At 43.6% G+C, this 24,601-nt stretch overlaps 2 protein-coding genes across 3 annotated transcripts in view; both read left to right on the top strand.

Annotated features, from left to right (window-relative positions):
- The window catches only part of DCTN4 (dynactin subunit 4), a 32,803-nt gene extending 26,388 nt beyond the window's left edge, over positions 1-6,415 (top strand). For both annotated transcript variants that reach the window (XM_040497876.1, XM_040497872.1), the window contains 2 exons: positions 1,454-1,551; positions 3,811-6,415. In XM_040497876.1, coding sequence (XP_040353810.1) covers positions 1,454-1,551; positions 3,811-4,024 — 312 coding nt within the window. In that variant the 3' untranslated portion in view covers positions 4,025-6,415. The remainder of the gene's footprint in view (positions 1-1,453; positions 1,552-3,810) is intronic.
- Positions 6,416-13,962: 7,547 nt separating this feature from the next.
- Positions 13,963-24,426, top strand: RBM22 (RNA binding motif protein 22). Its single transcript, XM_040497819.1, has 11 exons — positions 13,963-14,102; positions 14,547-14,600; positions 15,560-15,589; positions 16,420-16,552; positions 17,802-17,902; positions 18,004-18,176; positions 19,462-19,662; positions 21,108-21,272; positions 22,025-22,113; positions 22,324-22,455; positions 23,306-24,426. The coding sequence occupies exons 1-11, from the start codon at positions 14,049-14,051 to the stop codon at positions 23,434-23,436; spliced, it is 1,263 nt and encodes a 420-aa protein (XP_040353753.1). The 5' UTR covers positions 13,963-14,048; the 3' UTR covers positions 23,437-24,426.
- The last annotated feature ends 175 nt before the right edge of the window (positions 24,427-24,601 follow it).

Raw genomic sequence — 24,601 nt, 5'->3', positions numbered from 1 at the left:
TCGAACCCATGAGTCACGAGGTCATGACCTGAGCCGAAGTCGGAAGCTTAACCAACTGAGCCATCCAGGTGCACCTTTCATTCTGCTTTTTTTTTTAATTTTTTTTTTTCAACGTTTATTTATTTTTGGGACAGAGAGAGACAGAGCATGAACGGGGGAGGGGCAGAGAGAGAGGGAGACACAGAATCGGAAACAGGCTCCAGGCTCTGAGCCATCAGCCCAGAGCCTGACGCGGGGCTCGAACTCACGGACCGCGAGATCGTGACCTGGCTGAAGTCGGACGCTCAACCGACTGCGCCACCCAGGCGCCCCTCATTCTGCTTTTTAATGATTTCACTTATTAGCATCATTTTCAGAGATGACACTCATCTGTCCTTACTCTTTTTAAAAGTTTGTGGTTTTTAAAACTGTGTTTATTTAATTTTAAGTAAGTTAACATACAGTGTAATATTGGTTTCAGGGGTGAAACCCAATGATTCATCACTTACATATAACACCCAGTGCTCATCCCAACAAATGCCCTCCTACCATCCATTTATTTATTTGTTTTTTAAATTTTTTTTTAACGTTTATTTATTTTTGAGACAGAGAGAGACAGAGCATGAATGGGGGAGGGTCAGAGAGAGAGGGAGACACAGAATCCGAAACAGGCTCCAGGCTCTGAGCGGTCAGCACAGAGCCCGACGCAGGGCTCGAACTCACGGACCTTGAGATCATGACCTGAGCTGAAGTCGGACGCTTAACCGACTGAGCCACCCAGGCGCCCCCCTCCTATCATCCATTTAGCCCATCCCCCTTTCTACCTCCCCTCCAGCAACCTTCAGTTTTTTTCTCTGTATTTAGGAGTCTCTGATGGTTTGCCTCCTTCTCTGTTTTTACCTTATTTTTCCTTCCCTTCCCCTATGTTAATCTGTTGTGTTTCTTAAATTCCACATATGAGTGAAATCATATGATATTTGTCTTTCTCTGACTGATTTATTTCACTTAGCAGAACACACTCTAGTTCCATCCACATGGTTGCAACTTGCTTTTTTAGTAATACTAATAACCTGTGAGACGGAAAGAAGTGCCTGATATGTACACCCAGCGTGTAGATTTGCTCTCTTTCTCTTCATACCTCCCCAGGCTCATTTGTATCCATAATTACAAATATGGTTGACGTTGTTACCTGCTAACCTCTGACATAGCAAAGTTGAGGCCTCCTTACAACATAAGGTTGAGTCTGAAGAATGCTTAACTGTTCTTTGTTTTTGTACTTTTGCTGGAAATGTCTGTGTTCCTAAACAGTATGTTTTCAAACACTGTATAAATAGTGAAGTAATATTGTGTATTTCTTGAAACTTGAATCTTCTGTGTGTTTAGGTCAGTGTAATGCTGTGCTGTATTTTGTCGAATGAATATCCTGCAACTCACTGGCCCATTCGGAGGCAAACTTCTCTGTTTCACTCTGCAGGTTGTGGTGCCTCCCAAAGAGCTCATCTTGGCCGGCAAGGATGCAGCAGCCGAGTACGATGAGTTGGCAGAACCGCAGGACTTCCAGGACGATCCTGAGTGAGTGAGCGCTCAGTGACCGCCCCCCGCCCCGCCACACACACACACACACCACAGCTGGCTCATATGGGAGCCCCACGTGCAGATCCCAGTTTTCTCATCCTGGTTTTTTGAGATACTTTTTTCCTATGATAAAAATAATTACTATAGCAATTTGCTGAATGCATCTACAATGATGAAGAAGAAAATAAAAATAAAATCCCACTACCAGAGAAAAGCACCATTAACATTTTGGTCTTTGGCCTTCCATGTATTTCTTCCATCATTGGGATCATTCTGTAAGCCGTTTTTTAGTCTTTTTTTCCTTTTAAATATATTTGTCCCTCTTAATAAAAAATTTCAAGTACATGATTTTTAATAGTGTGGACAGGATCCAGTGCTCTCTCCCTATAGTTTTATCATTAGATTTGTCCATGTACCGCTCATCCCCTGCCCTTTGACTAAAAGATTTTACTCTCTCATACCTAATAACTGAGAAGTAACAACCAAACCTTTCCCTGGGTGAGGGTACATCAGTACACCAGTCTAAAGCTGCAGCTGGAAACTGCTCCTTCCTGAGGGAAGCATTGCTGGAATGATGCCCACAGGAACCACGCACAAATAGGAAGCTCATAGGCAGGAGCAAGCCCCTACCCCTTCAGATTTCTAGTCTCCTTTAGACCCCTCCTAAGCTCCCTGTCGGGAGCCAGCCTACAAAGCAGAAACATGGACAGCAGAATCCTGTGTCACAAAGCAAGATGTAGAAGGTGGGCTTGGAGCTGAAAGAATAGCTTCACATACAGGCACAAGGAACACATAAGCTTTTTAAACAGAATGATCCAAAGCTTCCTCAGTAAGACGTTAGAAAGAAGAAATAACATGGGATGGGGTTGGCGGGGCGGTGTGGATAAAGGGCAAAGATGAGATTAGTACAATGATTAGCAAACTTGAGTGAACTTCAGAAAGCATCAGGCAGGTGTTTTGTTTTGTTTTGTTTTGTTTTGTTTTGAGTCTGTAGAGTCCCAGGCCCCGACCCAGATACTCTCTTTAGCAGGTCTAGTGGGGCACCAGAAATCTGAATTTTTTTTTTAAAAGCTTCCCAGGTATTAGTGGTTACCTGAGAAGTCAGGCTAGAAAGACACTAATTTTTTCCGAGTTTTTTTTTTAATGAATCTGATACAAATCAAGGGTTCAGTTATTCACTAGTACAAAATGCATTGAGTTAGTCCAATACAGAATTCATTCTCTGTAATCCTTGCTTTATGTGGGTCCTTAAATGACATTAATTAGCTAATAGAAATTTGTTAAACCAAGGTTGGTTTCTGAAAAGATCATCTGCGATAACAAATTCTAGTCAGGTTACGTGACAGATTTAATAAAAAATTGAATAAACTATATTTCACATTGTACTTTTAGGACTTTCAGGTATTTGGAAATTAATACTATATAAGTAGGTAACTGTTTAAATCCAGTAAGTTTTCTTAGAGTGAGTATCATTTGATAGTAGATCAAATTCTGTCTCATTGCCCTTTAGCTTTTTGTTTGAAACTAAGTTACTGAGGCACAAAGTTCAAGTGCATGTCACAGAAGATGAAAATTGAAACTTCAACTAAAGAGATTATTTTTCTGTTCTAAAAATTTCTAACTTACAGAGCTTATTTACAAAAACACATTAATCTGTGGTGTTCCAGAAATTCCGTTACAGCTCTGAGTTAATATCAGTCTGTATCCTATAGAAATACTACCACATGCACACAAAGATAAATGTAAAGGGGTAGTCGTGGCACCATTGTCTATAACAGAGGAAAACTGGCAATAACGTCAGTATATACCAACTATAGCAACTCTATGAGAAAATACTATGCAGTCGTTAAGTAGAATGGAGAAGATCTCTATATACCAGTATGGAAAGGTGTTGGTGATAAACTGAGAGGAAAAAACCAAGTTAACAGAATAGTGTGCCCCTTTTGTGTTGGTTTGAAAAGCAGAAAAGTATAAGTTTATAGAAAAATATCTGGTAGGTTAAGAACCAAAGTGTTTCTAGTTTTTTACTGTGTGCTGAGGGGGAAAATGAGGGAGAACTTACATTTTCCCATTTGAATTTTCCACAACTGTATTTTACTTTTACAATATTAAAAAGATAGATTGACATTTTGCTGAAAGAATGCTTCATCCCTGATAAACGGAATGGTGGTCGTAACTTGTCATCAGATAAAATGTAAGTCTTAGTGGCTTGGCTGACTTGGGACCTGCCTAATACTGTGCTTCTTTTTTTCATAGCATTATAGCCTTCAGAAAGGCCAACAAAGTGGGTATCTTCATCAAAGTGACCCCACAACGTGAGGAGGGTGAAGTGACCGTGTGCTTTAAGATGAAGCATGATTTTAAAAACCTGGCAGCCCCCATCCGCCCCATCGAAGAGAGTGACCAGGGCACAGAAGTCATCTGGCTCACCCAGCATGTGGAACTCAGCTTGGGCCCACTTCTCCCTTAAAAGGTGCCACCAGTGGGGCGGATCCCAAAGGACAGTACCACCACGAGCCCACGTTAAAATGTGGAAGCCGCTGCTTCGTTAAGCCTTGTTTGTAACGATGTACCCAGGCACTACTGAATCCTGTTCCTAGGAAGGTGGGGGCACAGGCAAGGCGTTGGGAACACAGGGTAACTCCTGTTCTCTTGCTCTCACTTCTAATACCAGTGAATTACTGTCTCCCTTACTGAACCCCGCACGTCGAATAACAGCAGCATAGTTCCCTCCCAAAAAAAAGGGGGTGGTGGCTCTTCTTTGGCGTGGCATTAGATTTACCACCTGAGAAATTCTGACCATACTGTCTCCCAGTCTGATCTCACAAGGGATCACAGTCTCACAGATGAAACCTAAAATGGTAACTGAAAGGTGGATCTGCTGTTAATGATCCAGCACTGGTCTGCTCTCTGCATCCCATTTAGCTATAATCTAGCACTCTAAACATACCCTTCACTGGTTGCCATGGCTCCCATCTTGCTTAGGTTTCCACTGGACAGAAAAGTAGAAATTGTCACATTGTCTTTAGTTTTGCGGTGTTTGAAAAAACCCGTGAGATTCTCAAGGCACTCCCATTTGCCTTTTTCTAAGTGAATACAGGATACTTACTTATCAGTTCCTCTTAAAATTTCTTTGTTGTTAGAACATGGAACTCTCTTTTGAGAAGAATTGAAGAAACAAGCAATCACATGTCATGTCAAGGGGGTGGCGAATCCCATTCATTTTAAATGTTGCCACAATATCCAGGGGCTACCGCTGTCACTGGGAGGCAGCCCTTCTGTGTCTCACTCCCTTCCCCTCCTCTCTGCCCTGCCTCTTTAACTCAATAAGTTGTTCTGGACATTTGGCACCTGGAAAGAGCCCAAAGAAAACTTGGTGGACAAGTTCACTTCTGGAATGCAGATTTTTAGCATGATCCAAAACTAAGGTTCTTTCCACTGATTTGAAGGGTTACATAACGATTAAAATCTCTTGAATCCCAAACTAGATATTAAGATAAGGAACCTTTCCTCTTCCTGAGTTTAAGACTTTTATCATATGGTGTGTCAAATAAGACCATTTTGATTGTAAACCATAAAACAGTTCAGCATACTTGCCTAACAGCACACGTGCGGTTTTCTCTTGGTATCCTGGAGTTGGGTTGCTGACCTTAATTTCTGTGTTTTCTAAAGTGAGATTTGACCAAGTAGACCAGCTGCACCACATTGTCTGTAAATGTATTGTTAGCAAGTGGCCAACACATTTTTGGGGGGAAGAGAAATTTCCTGTTTGTCCTTGTTTTGTTTTTAAGTTCAAGCCTTTAGTTAAAAAACAATTAAGATATGTAGTAGTCTAGAACATAGACAGGGCATAGTAACTTATTAGCTCCCTCTGGAAGATAAAAATACTTAGGAAGCCTTTGAAAGACACTAAATTGTACTCTAAAGCTTAAGCCGACTTTATGAAACAATATTCCACAGAGTAATATATATGCTGCAGTATGAGAAAAAAATACACATATCTCTAACATTATGAGAGTAATCAGTAAGGTTTAGCCTCTTAGGAGTTGGGGCAGGGGGTTGTATAATGATAATTTGCAGACTGTAGATACAGTTTAATTTTTTGTGACCCCACAGTGTCAAGTTAGTTTTTATTTCACTACCTGCTAGAGCCTGCTCTGACGCCACTGCTCCACATTTGCTGGTGGAGAAGCTGGACGTCAGAGCGGAGAATGGCTTCCTGTGTTTACACATCTGCAGACTGTACAACAGTTGTATATTGTGCGTTTACGGCATGTAGCTAGTGTTTGTTCCCAAAAGTGATAATGTTGAAGCCATGGGTCTCATCACCCCCAGGTGACACAGAAACACAAAAATACTTTTGATCACAAATTTTTTTTTTTGCCTTTAGAAGTCAAATTAACGTGAAGAATAACAGAGTCATTGTATGAATGTTTCCTCAAGATAATTTTCAGTGCAAGCCAGTATTCTGTGTATTAGTAGAAACAGCTCAACACCTGCAGCTGGTGAATTCGGAATTTTGTTACTTGTTTATATTAGATCAGGTGCAAGACTGCCAGTGCACAGGCAGTGTGCACCTCTGCAGGCGAATAAGATGGCATTAGCACCAGAAACTACAGTTTTGGAAACTTAAGGTTAGGTTACTTTGGATTTGTGGTTTGATTAGCCCACCAAAGGTTTCTTTTGTTCACAGTGCTTATAGGTGTAATGAGCTAAGTAAATGTCATGCATATTTGTGAAGAAACATCCTTTTTGGTCCCTTTTGGGAATGAGAGGCACTCCTTGATCCTTATGAATCACAGGTTCCTGTTTTGCCTTATAGCTTAACTTAATGTAGTGAAATAAAGCAGACAAAGCTTGAGCGTGTCTTTCATTTGCTTTCCTGAGGGCTGATTGGAATAGCACGGCTCAGAGTCCAAAGACTGGCTTGAAGAGAGTTAGTCTGAGAGGTGGTGGGGCCTGCTCCCTCTTCCATTTCTTTCAATGAACGAAGCTAAAACCTCGTGTCAAGTCAGTTCCCTGTAACATACAGGTAGATGTTGCCTGAGCTCCTTATCGACGTCTTCTCAGAACCATGATATAAATGTCATGTTCAGCTTTTATCTTGCGTTGTTGCTCCCAAAGCTTACTTGCAGCTGCCCAGAATGGCCCACCCCCAACAAGTGGCCGCCACTCCACCTTCACCTGGACTTCTGTGACCCTGCCTTCCCCCCACCCCAGGACTGTGGGTGACCCATTTGCGCCCCTGTCTAAAGCTGGCCCCACCACCTGGCACAGTCAGTCTCGTCCTCTCACCCATCCCCAGACGCCCCTTCAGCAGTGCCCCCTCCTCTCTCCTGCATCGTTGCCATATACGTGCTAGGATCTCTCTTATCTTAGGAGCTGACCTCATGCCCCTCTTCAGCTGCCACCCCATTTCTCTCCTCCCTTTTCAGCAGAACTCCTTCAAAAACTTTTAGTTCCGTCTCCTGTACTCACCTGAGCCCATTCCACCTAGGCTGCCACCCCAGCATGTCACCAAAATTGCTCTTGTCAAGTTCTTTAGCAATCCACATGGCTAATTCTCCGTCCTTATCTACTTAATCTTTCACTAGCATCTGGCAGCTGATCTCTCCCTTCTTGAAAACCTGTTTTCTCTTGGTTTCCAGAACACAGCTGATTTTGCTTCCATCTTACTGGCAACTTTTCTTGCATATTCTTTGCTGGCCCTTTCCCGTCGTCCCAAGCTTGGGGTGTGCCAGGTCTCATTCCTTATGCTTTTGTCTCTGCTCACTCTTAGTGATCTCACCATCTTCACACTACCTATTAAATTTACATACCAACTCTAGAATAGTCTCTGAAAGTTCAAAATCACAGCGGATTTCCTCTCACCACGTCTGCCCCTCCTGCATTCATCTCTAAATGGCACCTGTATCCTTTCAGTTGCTCACAACAAAAACCTTAGCATCAACCTTGACTCTACATGCCACATGCAGTAAGTCAGCAAATCCTACCAGCTGTGTCTTCAAACTGTGACGTCACATGCTCTCCAACGTTACTCTCCTGGGCCAAATCACCATAGGCTCTATAAAACCCTAGGATATTGCAGTAGCATCTAAACTGGTCTGGAAACCACCCTGGCCCCTGGCCCCACCTGTTAGTCCATGTTCAACACAGCAGCCAGAGTGAATAAGGCATTCTTCCACTTCAAACTCAAGCTTTTGAGCTTGGTACAACAAAAAAATACAAACTCCTTACAGTGGCTTGTGAGGTCCTACATGACATGAACCTACGTGATGTGAAACCCCACTACTGCCTCCTTGAATTCATCTATTACTTCCCCATGCTCCCTCCACCCCAACCACACCAGTTTCTGCTGTTGCTGAGTCACCCAGTCAGGGGTCTTCTCAGGGCCTTTGCATGGGCTGTTCCATCTGCTTGGAAAATTCCTCCCAGATATCTGTATAACTTACACCGTCATCACAATCAGGCCTTTGCTCAAATATTTCCTTCTTAGTGAGGCTTTCCCTGACCACCCTACTCAATGGTGGAAAACTGCCGTCCCTAAGCACATTTCCTATCCCCTTGGCTACTTGTTTGCTTTTTTTTTGCATAGCACTAAACACCAGCATAATGATATACTTTATTTTCTGACACATGACACTAGAACATAAGCTCTGTAGTGCAGGGATTCTGTCTTTCATTTTTTTTTTTCAACGTTTATTTATTTTTGGGACAGAGAGAGACAGAGCATGAACGGGGGAGGAGCAGAAAGAGAGGGAGACACAGAATCGGAAACAGGCTCCAGGCTCTGAGCCATCAGCCCAGAACCTGACGCGGGGCTCGAACTCAGGGACCGTGAGATAGTGACCTGGCTGAAGTCGGACGCTTAACCGACTGCGCCACCCAGGTGCCCCTGTCTCTCATTTTTAAATTCCTGTATCTGCAGAGCCTACAATACCTGATAGTAGGCACCTTAATTTGTTGTATTAATGTTATCCTTTTCCTTATGTATGTACCTGTTGATCTTCTAGCTTTTTTTTTTTTTAATATACCTATGCCTCTTTTTGTCATAAGCCAAATATCGTGCTTGCCTTGAGCATTCTTGTTCTGTTGTTTTCTCTACCTAGAATACTCTTCCTTCTCTGTGTGCCGTCTCTAGAATTACTTCCCTGCTCTCTCCTCCCATCTCTCCCTTCCTCTCATCTAGATGTGACCTTGATCCACAGCACTGTATCTCTTAAGAACATATACCTCTTCCTTCTTTATGGGGTTTTGTATGTGTGTAGTTCAGTTACGGGACTGTAGACTCCTTCAGAGCCAAATTCAGGACCCCTTCTCATCTGTTTTTCCTTTATTTCATCAAACTAAAAACAATTAGAGCTGAGTCGCTTGTTCAGTTGCTGTACTTTGTTTATCCTCATTTTCTGGTGGTCAGGGACATCTACAGCAAAATATATTTCACAGTGTGAGACACCCACACAAGATAATGACTTTAAGTATTAAATGAAAGTAACATTAGGGGTGCCTGGGTGGGTCAGTTAAGCATCTGACTCTTGTTCTCACCTCAGGTCATGATCTCATTCTCATAGTTCATGGGATCAAGCCTGTGTTGAGCTCTGCACTGACAGCGTGGAGCCTGCTTATGATTCTCTCTCAATATAAATAAACGCTAAAAAAACAAAAAACAGGGGCGCCTGGGTGGCGCAGTCGGTTAAGCGTCCGACTTCAGCCAGGTCACGATCTCGCGGTCCGGGAGTTCGAGCCCCGCGTCAGGCTCTGGGCTGATGGCTCAGAGCCTGGAGCCTGTTTCTGATTCTGTGTCTCCCTCTCTCTCTGCCCCTCCCCCGTTCATGCTCTGTTTCTCTCTGTCCCAAAAATAAATAAACGTTGAAAAAAATAAAAAATAAAATAAAAAAATAAAAAAACAAAAAACAAACAACAACAACAACAACAACAACAAAAAAAAAAAACATTAGGGGCACCTGGGTGGTTCAGTCAGTTAAGCGTCCAACTCTTGGTTTTGGCTCAGGTCATGCTCTCACAGTTTGTGAGTTTGAGCCCTACATCGGGCTCTGCACTGACAGTGAGGAGCCTGCTTGGGATTCTGTCTCCCCCTCTTTCTCTGCCCATCCCCCACTTGCATGCACGCTCTCTCTCTCTCTCTCTCTCTCTCTCAAAATAAGCAAACATTTTTTAAAAAGTAACATTAGGGGCGCCTGGGTGGCTCAGTTGGGCGTCTGACTTCGGCTCAGGTCATGATCTCGCAGTTTGTGAGTTCAAGCCCCATGTCAGGCTTTGTGCTGACAGCTTGCTCAGAGCCTGGAGGCTGCTCCAGATTTTGTCTCCCTTTCTCTCTGCCCCTCCCCTGCTCACATTCTGTCTCTGTCTCTCTCATAAATAAACATTAAAAAATAATAAAAAGTAACATTAAATAATAGAGAATCAACCAGTGAAAAAATATTTTCCTCATGTTTTTATCCCTATCCTTCTGGTTAAATCAAGGAAAAAGTATCAATACTCATGTTTGTAACATCTAAACACTTCCTCTTCTTTTTTAAACCTAGGCTTCTAGTTCAGAGTCTTTGGCAGACAACAGTAGCTACTTACTAAAAAAATGGCTGTTTCATTTTCATTCTATTTGTTTTTAAGGCTGCATCTAAATATGTGATACTATTTTCCATTTACAGAAGGGATAGAAAGTTTCCTCTTAAACTATATTTTGAAATGAAATCACTCAGGAGTGAAATCACTTCTGCCCATGATACGGGTATCTGGAAAGAGTGTCACCCCCCGCCCCCACTCAAAAAAGAAAAGGTGGATAGATGAGAAAGTCATAAATTTTACTGGATCTATCAGAGAGCTGATGTGGCAGAGCAGCCAAATAGCTTGAATTTCAAGGGGGGGGGGGGGCGGCGCGGGGAGCAGGGAGGGACAGAGCCCTCCAAGGAGAGATCAGACATGCACAGCATGGGAGGAAGAAGTGTTGACCATTATAAGCAGGTAAGAGGAAATCAACAAAAATCTTAAAGAATTGTTTGAACGGTCATATTTGGGCTAACAAAACAGTACAAAATCCCTGGGAGCCTAAGACACTCAGGGAGCTTGCATGCATTCACAAGCTCTTTCCAGAATCTCCACCAGGTATTCATGAGAAAGACCTGCAGGGAGGGGAGAGTGCTGGAGCTCTACAGGGCCTCCTTGGTTTGGAGGCCGCAGAAGAGATCTGCTGCTTCTGTAGGAAAGGCCTGAGAGCCTGCCTCCTCCTGCCCAGGCCCCTCCCTCATAAGGAGAAAAAGGCCACTGGGGGAGGAACAGAAAATCATGTCTCCCCAGGGCACAGGTAAAGACCCACTGCTGCTGGGGCACGGTAAGAAAAAGCTTCTACTCTTGGGGGCAGAGGACAAGATTCAGTCCTGAGCCCCAAAAATCTATAGCAACCAATACCATTAAAGTTCTACCACTGCAGGAAGGGCAGGGAACTCTCCCTGACAAGGCCGGCTACAGGCACAAGTCACAGTTTGGCTGTCATAGACAGCAGGGGCAGGAATGTTAAGAAAAAAAAACCACTCGTGAGGCCTGGCCACAAAGGACCCACTAAAGACGGAAGCTGAACTGGAACAAAGAACCTCCAACAAATTCTCAACTGCCGACCTAGCAAGGAACTAATAACAACAGCTGCTGGGGGAAAAGCAAGGCCACAGAGACTCACCACTAAGGTTCGGGTGTGCAGGACAGCTGAACACTAAGGATAAAATATGAACACTTGAGAAAAGTTCTTCAACCCCATCCTAAAGCACAAAATAATGCTAGAGGATACGAAATCTGTAATGCATGGAAGGCAACCATAGCAACAACAAAACCCAACCCCAGTTCAGTTTCTGACTAGATTGACCAAACCCCACACACGTGGCCTGACAGATCTGCCCACTTCCCAGCATCTACCTCAGTCTACTGCTACATAAGCAATGACTGGCATTCAATAAAAAAAAAAAATTGAGTTACACAAAGAAGCAAGGAAGAAACAACTCATTTTTCACAGACAAAACAATAAGACCGTATACAGATATGACCCAGATGTTGGAACTATCAAGGATTCAAACTCTGATTGATATGTTGAAAAAAGTAGTTGAAAATATGGATAATACGTATGGACATGTTTCAGCAGAGAGGTGGAAACTGTAAGAGACAAATTGAAATAAAAAATAGGATCAGAGAGGAAGAATATATTTTACAGGCTCATCAGTAGAATTGTCATAGCTAAGGAAATAATCAGGAAATTTGGAGATCGGTCAACAGAAATTATCCATAATTGAACTGCCTCCTCCTAAAAAGGGAGGAAATAACACCACAGTTTTCAAGAGCTATGGGACAGTATCGTGTGGTCTGATGTGTGTAATTGGAGTCCTGGATAGAGAAGAAACTAGGCAGAAGAGTAAAGAAATGATGTCTAAGAATTTGCCAAACAGCAAACGATAACAATCCATAGGGGCACCTGGCTGGTTCAGTCGTTACAGCACGCGACTCTTGATCTCTGGGTTGTGGTTTTGAGCCCCATGCTGGGCATAAAGTTTTCTATACAAAAAAATTGTTTTTAAATCTTGAAAAAAAAAAAAAGATAACAAACCATAAAGAAGCTCAGCTAAATCCAAGCACTTTGCCTTACAGGAAAATATACACTTACCATATGATCAAGTAATCCCACTCCTTGGTATTTACAAGTGAAAACCTATGTCCATGCAATAACATGTATGTGAATGTTTATAACGGCTTTATTTATATTCACTGAAATCTGGAACTCAAATGACCATCAACTGGCATAAGGATTTTTTTTTAACCCACCCGATACATCCAAGAATCTCAGCAATGAAAAGAATATGGAAGACTCTCAAATACTATACTGGAAGAAAAAGAAATCAGACCCAAAAGGCTATAACAGGACTCCACTTATGATTTTCTGGAAACAGCAAAACTATAGGGACAGAACAGATCAGTGCTTGTTAGGACTGTGTGTGGGGAGAGGGGAATTTACTTGGTCACGAGGAAACTTTTTGGAGTGATGAAACTATTCTATATTTGTAGTGAATATATGTAAAAATTCATAACTATACAACTAAAAGGTAAACTTTTACTGTACGTAAGTTCAACCTGATTTTTTAAAAACTGTGGTGACTTAGGGGCGCCTGGGTGGCTCAGTCGATTAAACATCTGACTTCAGCTCAGGTCATGATCTCACAGCTTGTGGGTTCCAGCCCCGCGTCGGGCTCTGTGCTGACAGCTTGGAGCCTGGAGCCTGCTTTGGATTCTGTGTCTCCTCTCCCTCTCTGCCCCTCCCCTGCTCGTGCTCTGTGTGTGTGTGTCTCTCTCAAAAATGAATAAACATTTAAAAAAAAAAAAACAACTGTGGTGACTTGAACATAATAGGTATTTTAATGATACACTGTAAGTGTACAGAATGCTTGAATTCCTAAAATATTGGCAGTGCAGTAATGAGTTGTTCAAAAAACGATGTAACGATGCATGTGTTGATGCATAAGACCCTTTAAATTTCAAGAGGGAAAACACTACTATTGTCTTTGTATTCGTGGCTACACCATTTATTAGCTACACTACCAGAAGAAGCAAGTTAATTACTGGCTCTAAGCCTCACTCTCCTTTTCTATAAAACAGGGACAATCACACTTGCCTAGAGGGTAGTGGTTTGCCAGATACAATAAGGATATCCAGCTAAATTTGACTTTCAGATAAACGAGTCATTATTTTAGTATAAATCTATTTGGGACATATTTATACTAAAATATGGTTGTTTGGGGCGCCTGGGTGGCTCAGTCGGTTAAGCGTCCGACTTCAGCCAGGTCACGATCTCGCGGTCCGTGAGTTCGAGCTCCGCGTCGGGCTCTGGGCTGATGGCTCAGAGCCTGGAGCCTGTTTCCGATTCTGTGCCTCCCTCTCTCTCTGCCCCTCCCCCGTTCATGCTCTGTCTCTCTCTGTCTCAAAAATAAATAAAACGTTAAAAAATAAATAAATAAAAATAAAATAAAATATGGTTGTTTATCTGAAATTCAACTTTAGACGTTCTGTGTTTTTGCTTGTTAAAACCGGCAACTTTACAGAGTTTATTGTGAGAAATAAGACACTGGCACGTCAAGACGTTCGTCCAACGTTTGGCATAATAAACGCTCCACGGGAGCCAACGCTGTTTGAATCCCATCCCCTCATTCCTTGCTTGTTCCTCTATTCTTTCGCTCAATTTTAAAATAAATCTATTGTACTTCGGCTCTTCTTCCTAAGCACGGACCAACTCAAAGAAAGGACCAGGGAAACCCACCAGGCCGCCGAAATGTTAAGCGAAGAAATTCCGGGCGACGTCATTACGCACGAGGCCCGCCCCCAAGGGCGCCCAAGACGCATAAATAAGACGTCAACGGGCCGGGAACCAGCCTCGGGGCCTGACGGGATTGTGGCGGTCCTCTCTCCCAACTCGGAAGCCGCCACTGCCTCCAGACGCTCTCAAGATGGCGACTTCTCTGGGTTCCAACACCTACAACAGGCAGAACTGGGAGGATGCGGTGAGTATGCCTGCCGGAGGAGGACGGAGAGAGGCGGCGAAGCCGGGCCTCTTTGGGGCGGGCAGGGCCGTGGCTGTGGATCGGCCGAAGGAATTCCGGGAAGGAGCCAGCGCTGCGGCCTAGCTCGGCCAAAGCAGGAGGCTGGAGGGCGGCCCTCCTTCGGGCTTGGAGGGAGGGGGGCTTAGCCAGGGTCCGGGACCTGCCCCCTTCCCACCCCTGCCCTCTCGTCTCATTTCGACCTGGTCTTTTTTTCCCGCCGCTTGCCGGAAGTGCAGACAGCGCCCCCTCCCGCGACCGGGCCCGTGCAGAACCTCGGGTTCCTGCCCTACCCTGTCCCCCACCCTCGCTCCTCGCCTCCCCTCCCTCCCCCCGTCCCCACGAGTGTGGCTGAGATGGCAGGGTCTTCCGAGCCTGGCTTTCAACCAGATTTCCCACTTTCACCAGGACTTCCCCATTCTGTGCCAGACATGTCTTGGAGAAAACCCATATATTCGAATGGTGAGTAATCGCGTGTGAAACGAGAGTTCTTCAGGTTCTGTCATTGTTGTGTTACCTACACGCTGTCCGTGAAATGCTTCTGCTAGCCAAGCCAAAGCAATGATGCTCCTTTACTAACCCAAAACACAGGACGATTTGCAAAGGACTGTCATGCTTATTCTGTCTTTGGAACTCAGCGGCATTCCTGAGATCCAGGAGTCATAACAACAGCTATATTTGTTGAGCATTTATCTAAGAGTGAGGTGTATTAACCAGGCAAATACGGTTTATGTTTTTTCGGTATGGCAAGCAAGGAGCAGAGCTTGGATATAAATTCAGATAGGCTGACTCCAGGGACCTTAGCAAGGAAGGAGGAGAAACTCGGTGTCCTGATTCCTAATCCAATGCCTTTTGGCCACTGCACCTTGTAATCTGTTTAGTGTAAGGTAACCCCATCCTTATGAATAAGGGTAAAATCACCAGCAGTTAACATTTAATAATTAGAATAGGGCTGTGTTGTGATCCGTCTCAGAGATCTTGATTGACTGTATACAGATTGTCTGCACAGGAGGGTATAATAGGTACCTCTGACTAAACTTTGTAAAATGGGCTAGCCATAGCTACGTCCTCCATGATTTGGGGACTGTGGACACTATTAGGAATTTTAGTTCTTAAGCGAGAACTTGGGAGCCAGAAGTGAGCAGAAGAGTTGTGGTAGTGGAAACATACATATTTACCCAGTATTAGATCCATAAGATTCTTAAGAGAGTATAATTCATAGCAGGTAGTTAGAATATATCTCTGTCATCCCCTGCCCGCCCCCCCCACCCCCCAAAAGAGGTGGTCCCCACACACAGATACACACCTCATTAGGATGCCGGGGATCTCCAGACACATTCTTAGATTGTATTTAGGGAAGGAGCAGACATCTAGTTTTTTTCTTTCTGTAACCTGCTGTTTTCTGTTTTTTTCTGTTTCAGACCAAAGAAAAGTATGGGAAGGAATGCAAAGTAAGCATGTCTCTTAAGGAGTAATGATTTGATTTGACTTTCCTTTTCAATTTGCTGGGCTTTGAGCTTCTCCAGTAAAAGTCAATGCTTCACAGACTTTCATTTATCATTTATGTACTCACTGACTGTTAACTGTTTAGTGTGAGAGGTAAGAAAGTGAGGCCTTTAATGTAAAGGTTCTTAACCTGGCATCTGTGAATGGGCTTTGAACCCTCAGAGATGGTATACTGAGTGTTGTTGTCTGACCGTGCACATGAGGATTTAAAATTTTTTTTGACATTAATTTATATTTGAGAGACAGAGCACGAGCTGGGGAGGAGCAGAGAGAGAGGAAGACACAGAATCCGAAGTGGGCTCCAGGCTATGAGCTGTCAGCACAGAGCTTGAGACAGGGCTCAAACTCACGAACTGTGAGATCATGACCTGAGCCGAGGTCAGATGCTTAACCGACTGAGCCACCCAGGAGCTTCCAATTGAGGATTTTAGCAGAGGAGGAAGGTCATAGCTGTCATAAGATTCTTAAAGGAGTATATGGCATTCCCCACTGTCCCCCCAAAAGATTAAGGGTCATATGTTAATGGTGGTTACCTCTAGTGTGGGGAGGACTTTGACTTTTGAGTATTTCATTTCTGTACTGTGTTAATTTTTTAACTCCTGGGGATGGGTGTTCTAAATGGAATCAAAATGTCAGATGGTGTTTAGACTACATGATTGCTAAGAGCTCTTCTAAACCCTAGAGTCAAGGATCCTTTCTTTAAATCCCCTGTTGTTATTAAATCCTCTAGCTTGATTGGCCAGATCACCATCAGGGCTCTTATTTTGTTTTCCAGATCTGTGCCAGGCCATTCACAGTATTTCGCTGGTGCCCCGGTGTCCGCATGCGTTTCAAGAAGACTGAAGTGTGCCAAACCTGCAGTAAATTGAAGAATGTCTGTCAGACGTGCCTCTTGGACCTAGAATATGGTATGTTTGCCCTGTCTAACAGATCTAAAACCATGCAGATGCAGGTGCCCTAGATGACAAATTAGTCTTTGTTTCCTACTTCTCACCCCATCTCCAGTTCTGATCCCCCTTTGGAGTGCCTTTTGTGCTCTGCTTTTCCTAAGAAGAGGAGAATCGTGCCAGGCCACGATCCTAGAGCCCTTCCGGACAAGGGGAGGAACTTAACTCAAGGAAAAGTTGGGAATTAATCAGGACTGGCCCAAACCTCTTTGTACATCCGTGTAGCCAAAGTGAGGCAAAGGCATTGTTCCTGTGGTAGATAATCTCTTTGCCTTGGGCTTCTTTCAAAATCCAAAGCTCTTTCCCACAATCCCTACCATAAGCACAGGCTAATTGTGCTTTAGATTTCTATGTTTTGGGGACTGATGTGCTATAACTGCTCCTATTTTAAAAGTAATTTGGGAGTGATTTTTTTTTTTTTTTTTAACTACAAGTGACTTTTTGTTTATGAGAAAAATACTTTTTCAATAAGAGTTTCTACTATACAATAAAATAAAAGGGAAAATATAAGTTTATGTATGTTAAGAAAGTTAGCTGCTAATCAGAGTCCTGGTCATATATTGTTTAATATTATTTACTTACATGTTTGTTAAAAGAAGTGTTCTGGTTCTGGAATATAGTGACTCTTACTGACTATGACTATCCAAAGGATCTAGAACACCAGCCTAAAAATAACCCACTTTTTATGTTTATTTAAATAAATCCTGTTCCAGTAAAAGCTAGGTACTTCATTAATTACAGGTCAAATGTGACCATAACCAAAGTTTGTTCATCTAAAAGATTTTCTAAAACCTTCATTTCAAATTTCATGACAGCTTAGGAATTTCGACAGTTGCATAGAATGCTCTTTGGTAGTTTTGGCCTGATGGTAATAAAGATTTCGAATAAAAATAAAGCCTCTGGGGGCGCGTGGGTAGCTCAGTTGGTTGAGCATTGGACTCTTAATTTCAGCTCAGGTCATGGTCTCATGGTTCATGGGATTGAGCCCTGCATCAGGTTTGGATTTTCCCTCTCCCCTCTCTCTACTCCTCCTCCCCTCTCACTCTCTCTCTCTCTCTCTCAAAATAAATAAACATTAAAAAAATAATAAAGCCTCTGATACCTAGAAAGCTGGAGGAGGGAACAACGATGTTGTATTCCATGTGCATGTTCAATATGGATTTGTTTTAAAATGTATCTTGAGGTTTTTTCCTCCTTTCCTTTGTACCAGGCCTGCCCATCCAGGTTCGGGATGCAGGATTGTCTTTTAAGGATGATATGCCAAAGTCAGATGTCAACAAAGAATACTACACACAGAATATGGAGAGAGAGGTGTGCTGCCACTTTCTTGATGTAATTTTATATTTGGTAGAATCCTAGTGGATTGATACAGTCTGTGTAATTTATCTTTTGGACTTGTCATCCCTCTGTAGATTTCTAACTCTGACGGAACACGGCCAGTTGGCATGTTGGGGAAAGCCACATCCACCAGTGACATGCTACTCAAACTAGCCCGGACCACACCCTACTACAAAAGGAATCGACCCCACATTTGCTCCTTCTGGGTAAAAGGAGAGTGTAAGAGAGGAGAGGAGTGTCCATACAGGCAAGAGCTGAATTCCATTTTCATTATTTGCTTTTAGATAATTAGTCATCTAAGAAATGGGAGATGCTAGCTTAAACTGTTTCTGCTTTAAAATCTACAAGTTTAGGGGCACCTGGGTGGTTCAGTCGGTTAAGCCTCTGACTTTGGCTCATGATCTCACAATTCGTGGGTTTGAGTCCCATGTCGAGCTCTGTGCTGACAGCTCAGAACCTGGAGCCTGCTTTGGCTTCTGTGTCTCCCTCTCTCTCTTTGCCCCTCCCCTGCTTGCACACACTCTGTCTCTCTCTCTCTCAAAAATAAATATTAAAAAAATTTGGGGCGCCTGGGTGGCTTGGTCGGTTGGGCAACTGACTTCACTCGGGTCATGATCTCACAGATTGTGAGTTCGAGCCCCATGTCAGGCTCTGTGCTGATACCTCAGAGCCTGGAGTCTGCTTTGGATTCTGTGTCTCCCTCTCTCTGCCCCTCTCCCACTCACGTTCTGTCTCTCTCCTTCAAAAATAAACATTAAAAAAAAATTTCTTTAATAAATATTTTAAAAATGTGATAAACAAGTTTATGCAATTAGTGTCGTATATCTCATGTCTTAGGACTATTAAATTTAGAAGAGCTTGATTAAATTGTTTTTACTTGTAATGGGACTTTTACTCGTAACCAAGCCTTGGGAAACTAAGTTATTTTGCCATATAATACGATGTTGACTCTCAAAGTTTCTGCCTGAGAAGTATGTCATGGTTTAAATCTCAGTGTGTAGTTGAAATCAAAGGAAGGCCAGACCTCTCACGGGTATGTGAGTATGTTTCAGTCAAGACCGCCAAGCGTCTGGATCAGAAGTTCTTGATTGGGTATTGGTTAACCCCACACCCACCAAAAAAAAAAAAAAAAATTATCTATACTTTTTTCTGGGGCTGGTCCACAGCCTTAATGAGACTCTCCGTGGAATGCAGGACTTCAGGTTCGTTAAGAACCATTGCCCTAGAGAAGGGTAACCATGTTTTGATTACTTTTTGTTTTGAAGCAGAGTGTGCCAAAAGCATTTCTTTATAAGGAAACTCTGTTACCGTAGATGGTCATTTAAATGGCTTTTAGGAGGCTGGCAAGTGTTTGTGTGATACAGTAAATCCTTTTGGTGTTAGCTTTGTTGTGTTACTTATGTTTTGGTATGGCCATGGTTTCTAGTTCAGAAGGCATTTCAGGGTATATGTACGTAGCTACTATTGGGTGATAACCTGTAAATTCTTTTCCTTTGTTTTACCTTCATGTGTTGTTCTGTCTTGAACCATAGGCATGAGAAGCCAACAGATCCGGATGACCCCCTTGCTGATCAGAACATTAAAGACCGATATTATGGGATCAATGACCCTGTGGCAGATAAGCTTCTAAAGCGGGCTTCAACAATGCCTCGTCTGGACCCACCAGAGGACAAGACTATCACCACGCTGTATGTTGGTGGTCTAGGCGATACCATTACTGAGACTGATCTAAGGTTTGTAGATAAAATTTTATGAGCTCTCTGCTTTTAACTGCCCTGAAATACTTTTTTGGGCAAAAACACAGGCAACAGGATAATTCTGTACAAAGTACATTTTTCTTTAGCCTCTCTATAGTTATGCTAATTAGTCATGCTAACAAGAATTTTTATAAACGTGTCCTTTCTCTTGCCAGAATAGTAATGTTCATCAGCAGTGCTTATAGTGCTTACCTGATCCTTCCACGTGATAATAATCACATGAGATTCTATTTGACCTAATAGCCAAATAGGGTCTTTTAAATATGGCACATATCCAAGAATGATTAATTATGTCAAGGAGGGAGAACTTGGCAGTTATAAAACTCTCATGGTTTAAATTGTTGGCTTTTTAAAGAGATTTCTGTTTGCTATGTTTATATTATTCTTGGCTTGTATTTTGCTTGGCCAATGGGACATCTAGACAGATAGTGATGGAAATTACCCCTTCCAATTACCCACTTATCTCCTGTAAGTGTATAACCGGCCCTTGGTAGCCTGTCTCCATTAAACCCGGTCTAAGTGAGCTAGACAGTCCCTACTGCTGGCCGACGCTTTCCCTGCCCCTCCCTTTTGTTTCATTGTTGTTGTTGTTACATAGCCTTAAAAAACTTTTTTTAGAGGTGCCTGGGTGGCTGTCAGTTAAACGTCTGACTTTAGCTCAGGTCATGATCTCATGGTTCATGAGTTGGAGCCCCGCATTGGGCTCTGTGCTGACAGCTTGGAGCCTGGATCCTGCTTCGGATTCTGTGTCTCCCTCGCTCTCTGCCCCTCCCCCACTCACACTCTGTCTCTCTGTCTCTCAAAAATAAATGTTTAAAAAGATTAAAAAACGGGGCGCCTGGGTAGCTCAGTCGGTTAAGCGTCTGACTTCAGCTCATGTCATGATCTCATGGTTTGTGGGTTCGAGCCCCACGTCGGGCTCTGTGCTGACAGCTCAGAGCCTGGAGCCCGCTTAGGATTCTGTGTCTTCCTCTCTCTCTCTCTGTCCCCCCCCGCTCATGCTCTGTCTCTCTCTGTCTTTCAATAATAAATAAACGTTTAAAAAAAAAATTTTTTTTTTTAAATTAAAAAACAAACTTTTTACAGTGTTCTTGGCTCATGAGCCGCGGGGCTGAGTTTGCCAGCCCCTTATGGAGGGTTTAGGGTCCCTACGAAACCTGGATACTGGAGCCTCTTTTCCTCCATGGAACAATCCCTGAGATGTTTGTAAACCTTTATTTACTCACTATTTTTCTTATACTCTCTCTCAGTAAGTAGTACCCACAGTAGGGCAGGGTACTGGGGGAATTACCTGCAGGTAGTTAGGCAGATGGCCAGGGGGCCACCTGCCTTGTGTGTGAGTGAGTGCAAGAGTGAATAATCCACTGCAACCTCCTGGGAGTGTCATTAACTCTCCTGTTTCTCTGTCTGTATCCCTTCAGAAATCACTTCTACCAGTTTGGGGAGATCCGGACGATCACCGTCGTACAGAGACAGCAGTGTGCATTCATCCAGTTTGCCACGAGGCAGGCTGCAGAGGTGGCTGCAGAGAAGTCATTTAATAAGTTGATTGTCAATGGCCGTAGACTCAACGTGAAATGGGGAAGGTGAGAATTGGGCTATTTTACGATGTCTTTATTGAGATTTTCAAGGAAGTGTTTCATTATCTGGGGGCTAGTATGCTTTTGGTGAATGGGTTTAAGTCAGTAGGACCGTTAAAAACAATGTTTCATTCTCTGACACTTCTCTAACACTGTGGACATTGGGAGGATCCTGCTTTGGAAATTTATTCAGGGCTTTGCCGTTGTAATCTACTCCTTTGAAGGTTCTTACCTTTTGTGACCAGCTATTATAGGCCAAATATAACATCAGGGCAAGAAAGATTGGATTTGAGAGTTTACAAATGCATTAGACCTAGTTTCTGCCCTCTAGGGGCTGGTTGTCCAATGGAGAATAGCTAATTGAAGTTTGAAAGTGATGATTGCATAAGAGAGACTCAAGTGAAATACCCTGAAGGTTCAAAGGGAGAACATGTTTCCAGCTTGGAACCAGGAAGGAGCGCCCCTTGTGGGTGCTTCCTGTGTGCCGATTAAGCACTGCGCCAAACACACATAGGTCGCTGCTTCTTGTCCTTAACAGCATTTCCAGCAGAGTTTGAATCCAGGTCTTTCTGGCTTTAAAACATTTGCTTCTGTCTACTCTGCACTGTGGCATTTAGGGGAAAAGAGTATTCTCTGAAAAGGAGGCAAGGAGCAAAGGAACTCAATTTGACTGGGAAACATGAGAAGCAGAGGTGTGAGACAAGGTGGGACAGAGTGCTGACATTGTGTGTGTGTGTGTGTGTGTGTCTGTCGCCCAGGTCCCAAGCAGCCAGAGGAAAAGAAAAAGAGAAGGATGGAACCACAGACTCTGGGATCAAGCTAGAGCCGGTTCCAGGACTGCCAGGAGGTGAGTGCAAACTTCCTGCCTACTGGGTAGCTTGCTGACTTCAAATGCTCACACCGCCCTGCTGTTCCTCAGTGTCAGGAGAGACCCAGGCAGGTCTCTGGCTACTGTAGCAGCTCTTTTCCCCCAGCAGGAGCCCCAGGCTTAAAGGAGGTAGAAACATTGTTGCACGGTCGTCTTCCCTTTGACCGTTGGCTGTTTTCTCTTCTCCAGCTCTTCCGCCTCCTCCTGCAGCCGAAGAAGAAGCCTCTGCCAACTACTTCAACCTACCCCCAAGTGGTCCTCCAGCCGTGGTGAACATAGCCCTGCCGCCACCCCCTGGTATTGCCCCGCCCCCACCCCCAGGTAACATCCATCTTCTTTCTTAGTAAATAGGTCTCATTTAGCCCAGAAAAATCTTTGTGAGAGTCCTGTCTCCACACCTCATTATCGTGGCTAAATCCTCTGGGTTTGCCCCGTAGAGGTCTGTAAGTAAGCCTGATTTGTTAGGATCCCTGATCTTTCATTTTTTTCCCTGGCCTGCCAAGGAGGAGAAAGTTGCCAGTTTTCTAAAGATCTGAGTGTGTATGATCAGAATGGGAGTTACTGGATTATAGTGATCGCTCATCAGTTTGTCCCCTGTTTGGCTCAAGTTACATTTGACTTTATTTTGGGGTGGCGGGGGCAGTAATAAGCAGTTCCAGGACCAGCACTTTGTGTAGCGCTGCTCTAGAAAATGTCAGTGGCCATCTGAACAGTGTAGGTAAGTCACAAATAGCCGGTTCTCCTGTGGCAGAGTTCCCATACTCTGTAACAAAGTCCTGGTTTCTGAACACCTTCCATTCTCGTATAAAGCATTGAGGTTGGTGGTGACAGAGTCTGGCATCAGCCTGGTTCCTTCCTCACTTCCCAAATCCTGATTGCATCCTGTCTGGTAGGCTTGGCGTGTTAGGCACCAAAGGCTCAGATGACATACTACCAGATCCCTTTGGGTCCTGTGGAGTTTTCTTTTAACCTGGTCTGAGGGGAAAGCTTTCTAAAGCCGAGGAAGTACTACAGGTAGACATGCCTAAGCAAGTCTGTGAACTGACATTTTCTGAAGCCCCTTGTCAATTTGACTTATGGCTAGGTGGTTTTGACCTTAGAAAGATTCACAGGTTTGAAAGGTTGTCCAGGAAACGGCAAGCCTAACAAATTTGTCCTCTCCCATCTGCAGGTTTTGGGCCACACATGTTCCACCCAATGGGACCACCCCCTCCTTTCATGAGGGCTCCAGGACCAATCCACTATCCTTCTCAGGACCCTCAGAGGATGGGAGCTCATGCTGGGAAACACAGCAGTCCCTAGCACACTATCAGCACGCCAGGGCTTTACGGAAGAAAGGGCGCTCAAAAATCCCAGTAAATGAATCTTGGAATAAATATATTTTTTCCTTCCTTTGTAGTTTCCGTGGTAGCTGAATGTGTTCAGATGTGGGCAGTCGGAGAACGACAGCCATGCTTTCCTACACGTGTTCCAAGGATTGATGGACCTCAAATAAGCTGCCATTAACACATCTGGTTACTGCTATAACATTGCTAATAAAACTCAATGCCTGTTCTCCTTACTTGTATGGCGAACAAGCGACTGGGTGAATTGGAATGTCTAACGGAGTTACCATCCCAATTATATGTTCATTTTGTATCTTTTTTGGGGGGGAAAAATTGACCTGCGCTAAGATCTTTTTGACCATTTTTATGTCCATTGGGTACTTTTCCTTTTTATCATCTGAGAAAAGATTACTAGTACTAATCATTGTAGTGGCATGAGTGTGATTTAACACTTCGGAAGTCACGTTCTCAAGGAGACAAGTAGAAGCCAGCACCCAGCACAGCCCAGATCCTTCCTTACCTCTCCTCTCCTCATTTATTACTAAAGGCATCTGGCGGCTAGTTTCACTTCTCTGCCCTGCTAAAACAAGATGAAGACAAAAACCGCTTTCTAGTTCTATCAGTCGGATGGAAACACCGATGTGGAGCTCTGTGTTGTTGAAGAAATCTGGCGTCTGGGATGAAATGATTTTAAAGAGCTTCCCGTAAACCATGTGAACAAACTGTGAAGTGGAAGTGGTGGCGTGCGTCGGGCTGGAAGGCTGTGGCCCGCGGCTGGGACTGTCCTCTAGCATTCACCCTCGTGTGTCTTCAGCGTCTCTCTCCTCGTAGTTCCCTGCTGCTGGGCAGAGGACTCCGTTTGGTCTTAGAATGTTTGGATATAACTGAATTGTAGACGGCAAGAATAATTTGATGTTGTGTTGTGTGTTTTTGTTTTTAAAAAATTAAAACGGGTCAATTTTCCAAACGTTGTCATAGGCTTATTTCTAGATTTTTGTGCTTTGTCCTTCGGTAGCTCACCTTGAGGTCAGTAGCAGTTAGAATCAAATTATGTATAAATGTAAGTTTTTGGCTTTAGACTGTTCTGATTTTTATCTCTGTATCCATTCTAGGATGGGAAAACGGCCCAGGCCTTTTTCGTA

The sequence above is a fragment of the Herpailurus yagouaroundi genome, unplaced genomic scaffold, assembly GCF_014898765.1.
Source record: "Herpailurus yagouaroundi ecotype Mexico unplaced genomic scaffold, PumYag 29, whole genome shotgun sequence".
Lineage (NCBI taxonomy): Eukaryota > Metazoa > Chordata > Mammalia > Carnivora > Felidae > Herpailurus > Herpailurus yagouaroundi.
Note: the sequence above shows the minus strand (reverse complement) of the source record. Positions and strands in the feature narration are given on the sequence as shown.

Coding starts and splice junctions, on each gene's coding strand:
- RBM22 (XM_040497819.1), top strand. CDS start 14,049: ATGGCGACTTCTCTGGGTTCCAACACCTACAACAGGCAGAACTGGGAG. Junction 14,103..14,546: donor GGCAGAACTGGGAGGATGCG/GTGAGTATGCCT, acceptor CACTTTCACCAG/GACTTCCCCATTCTGTGCCA. Junction 22,456..23,305: donor TGCCCCGCCCCCACCCCCAG/GTAACATCCATC, acceptor TCCCATCTGCAG/GTTTTGGGCCACACATGTTC.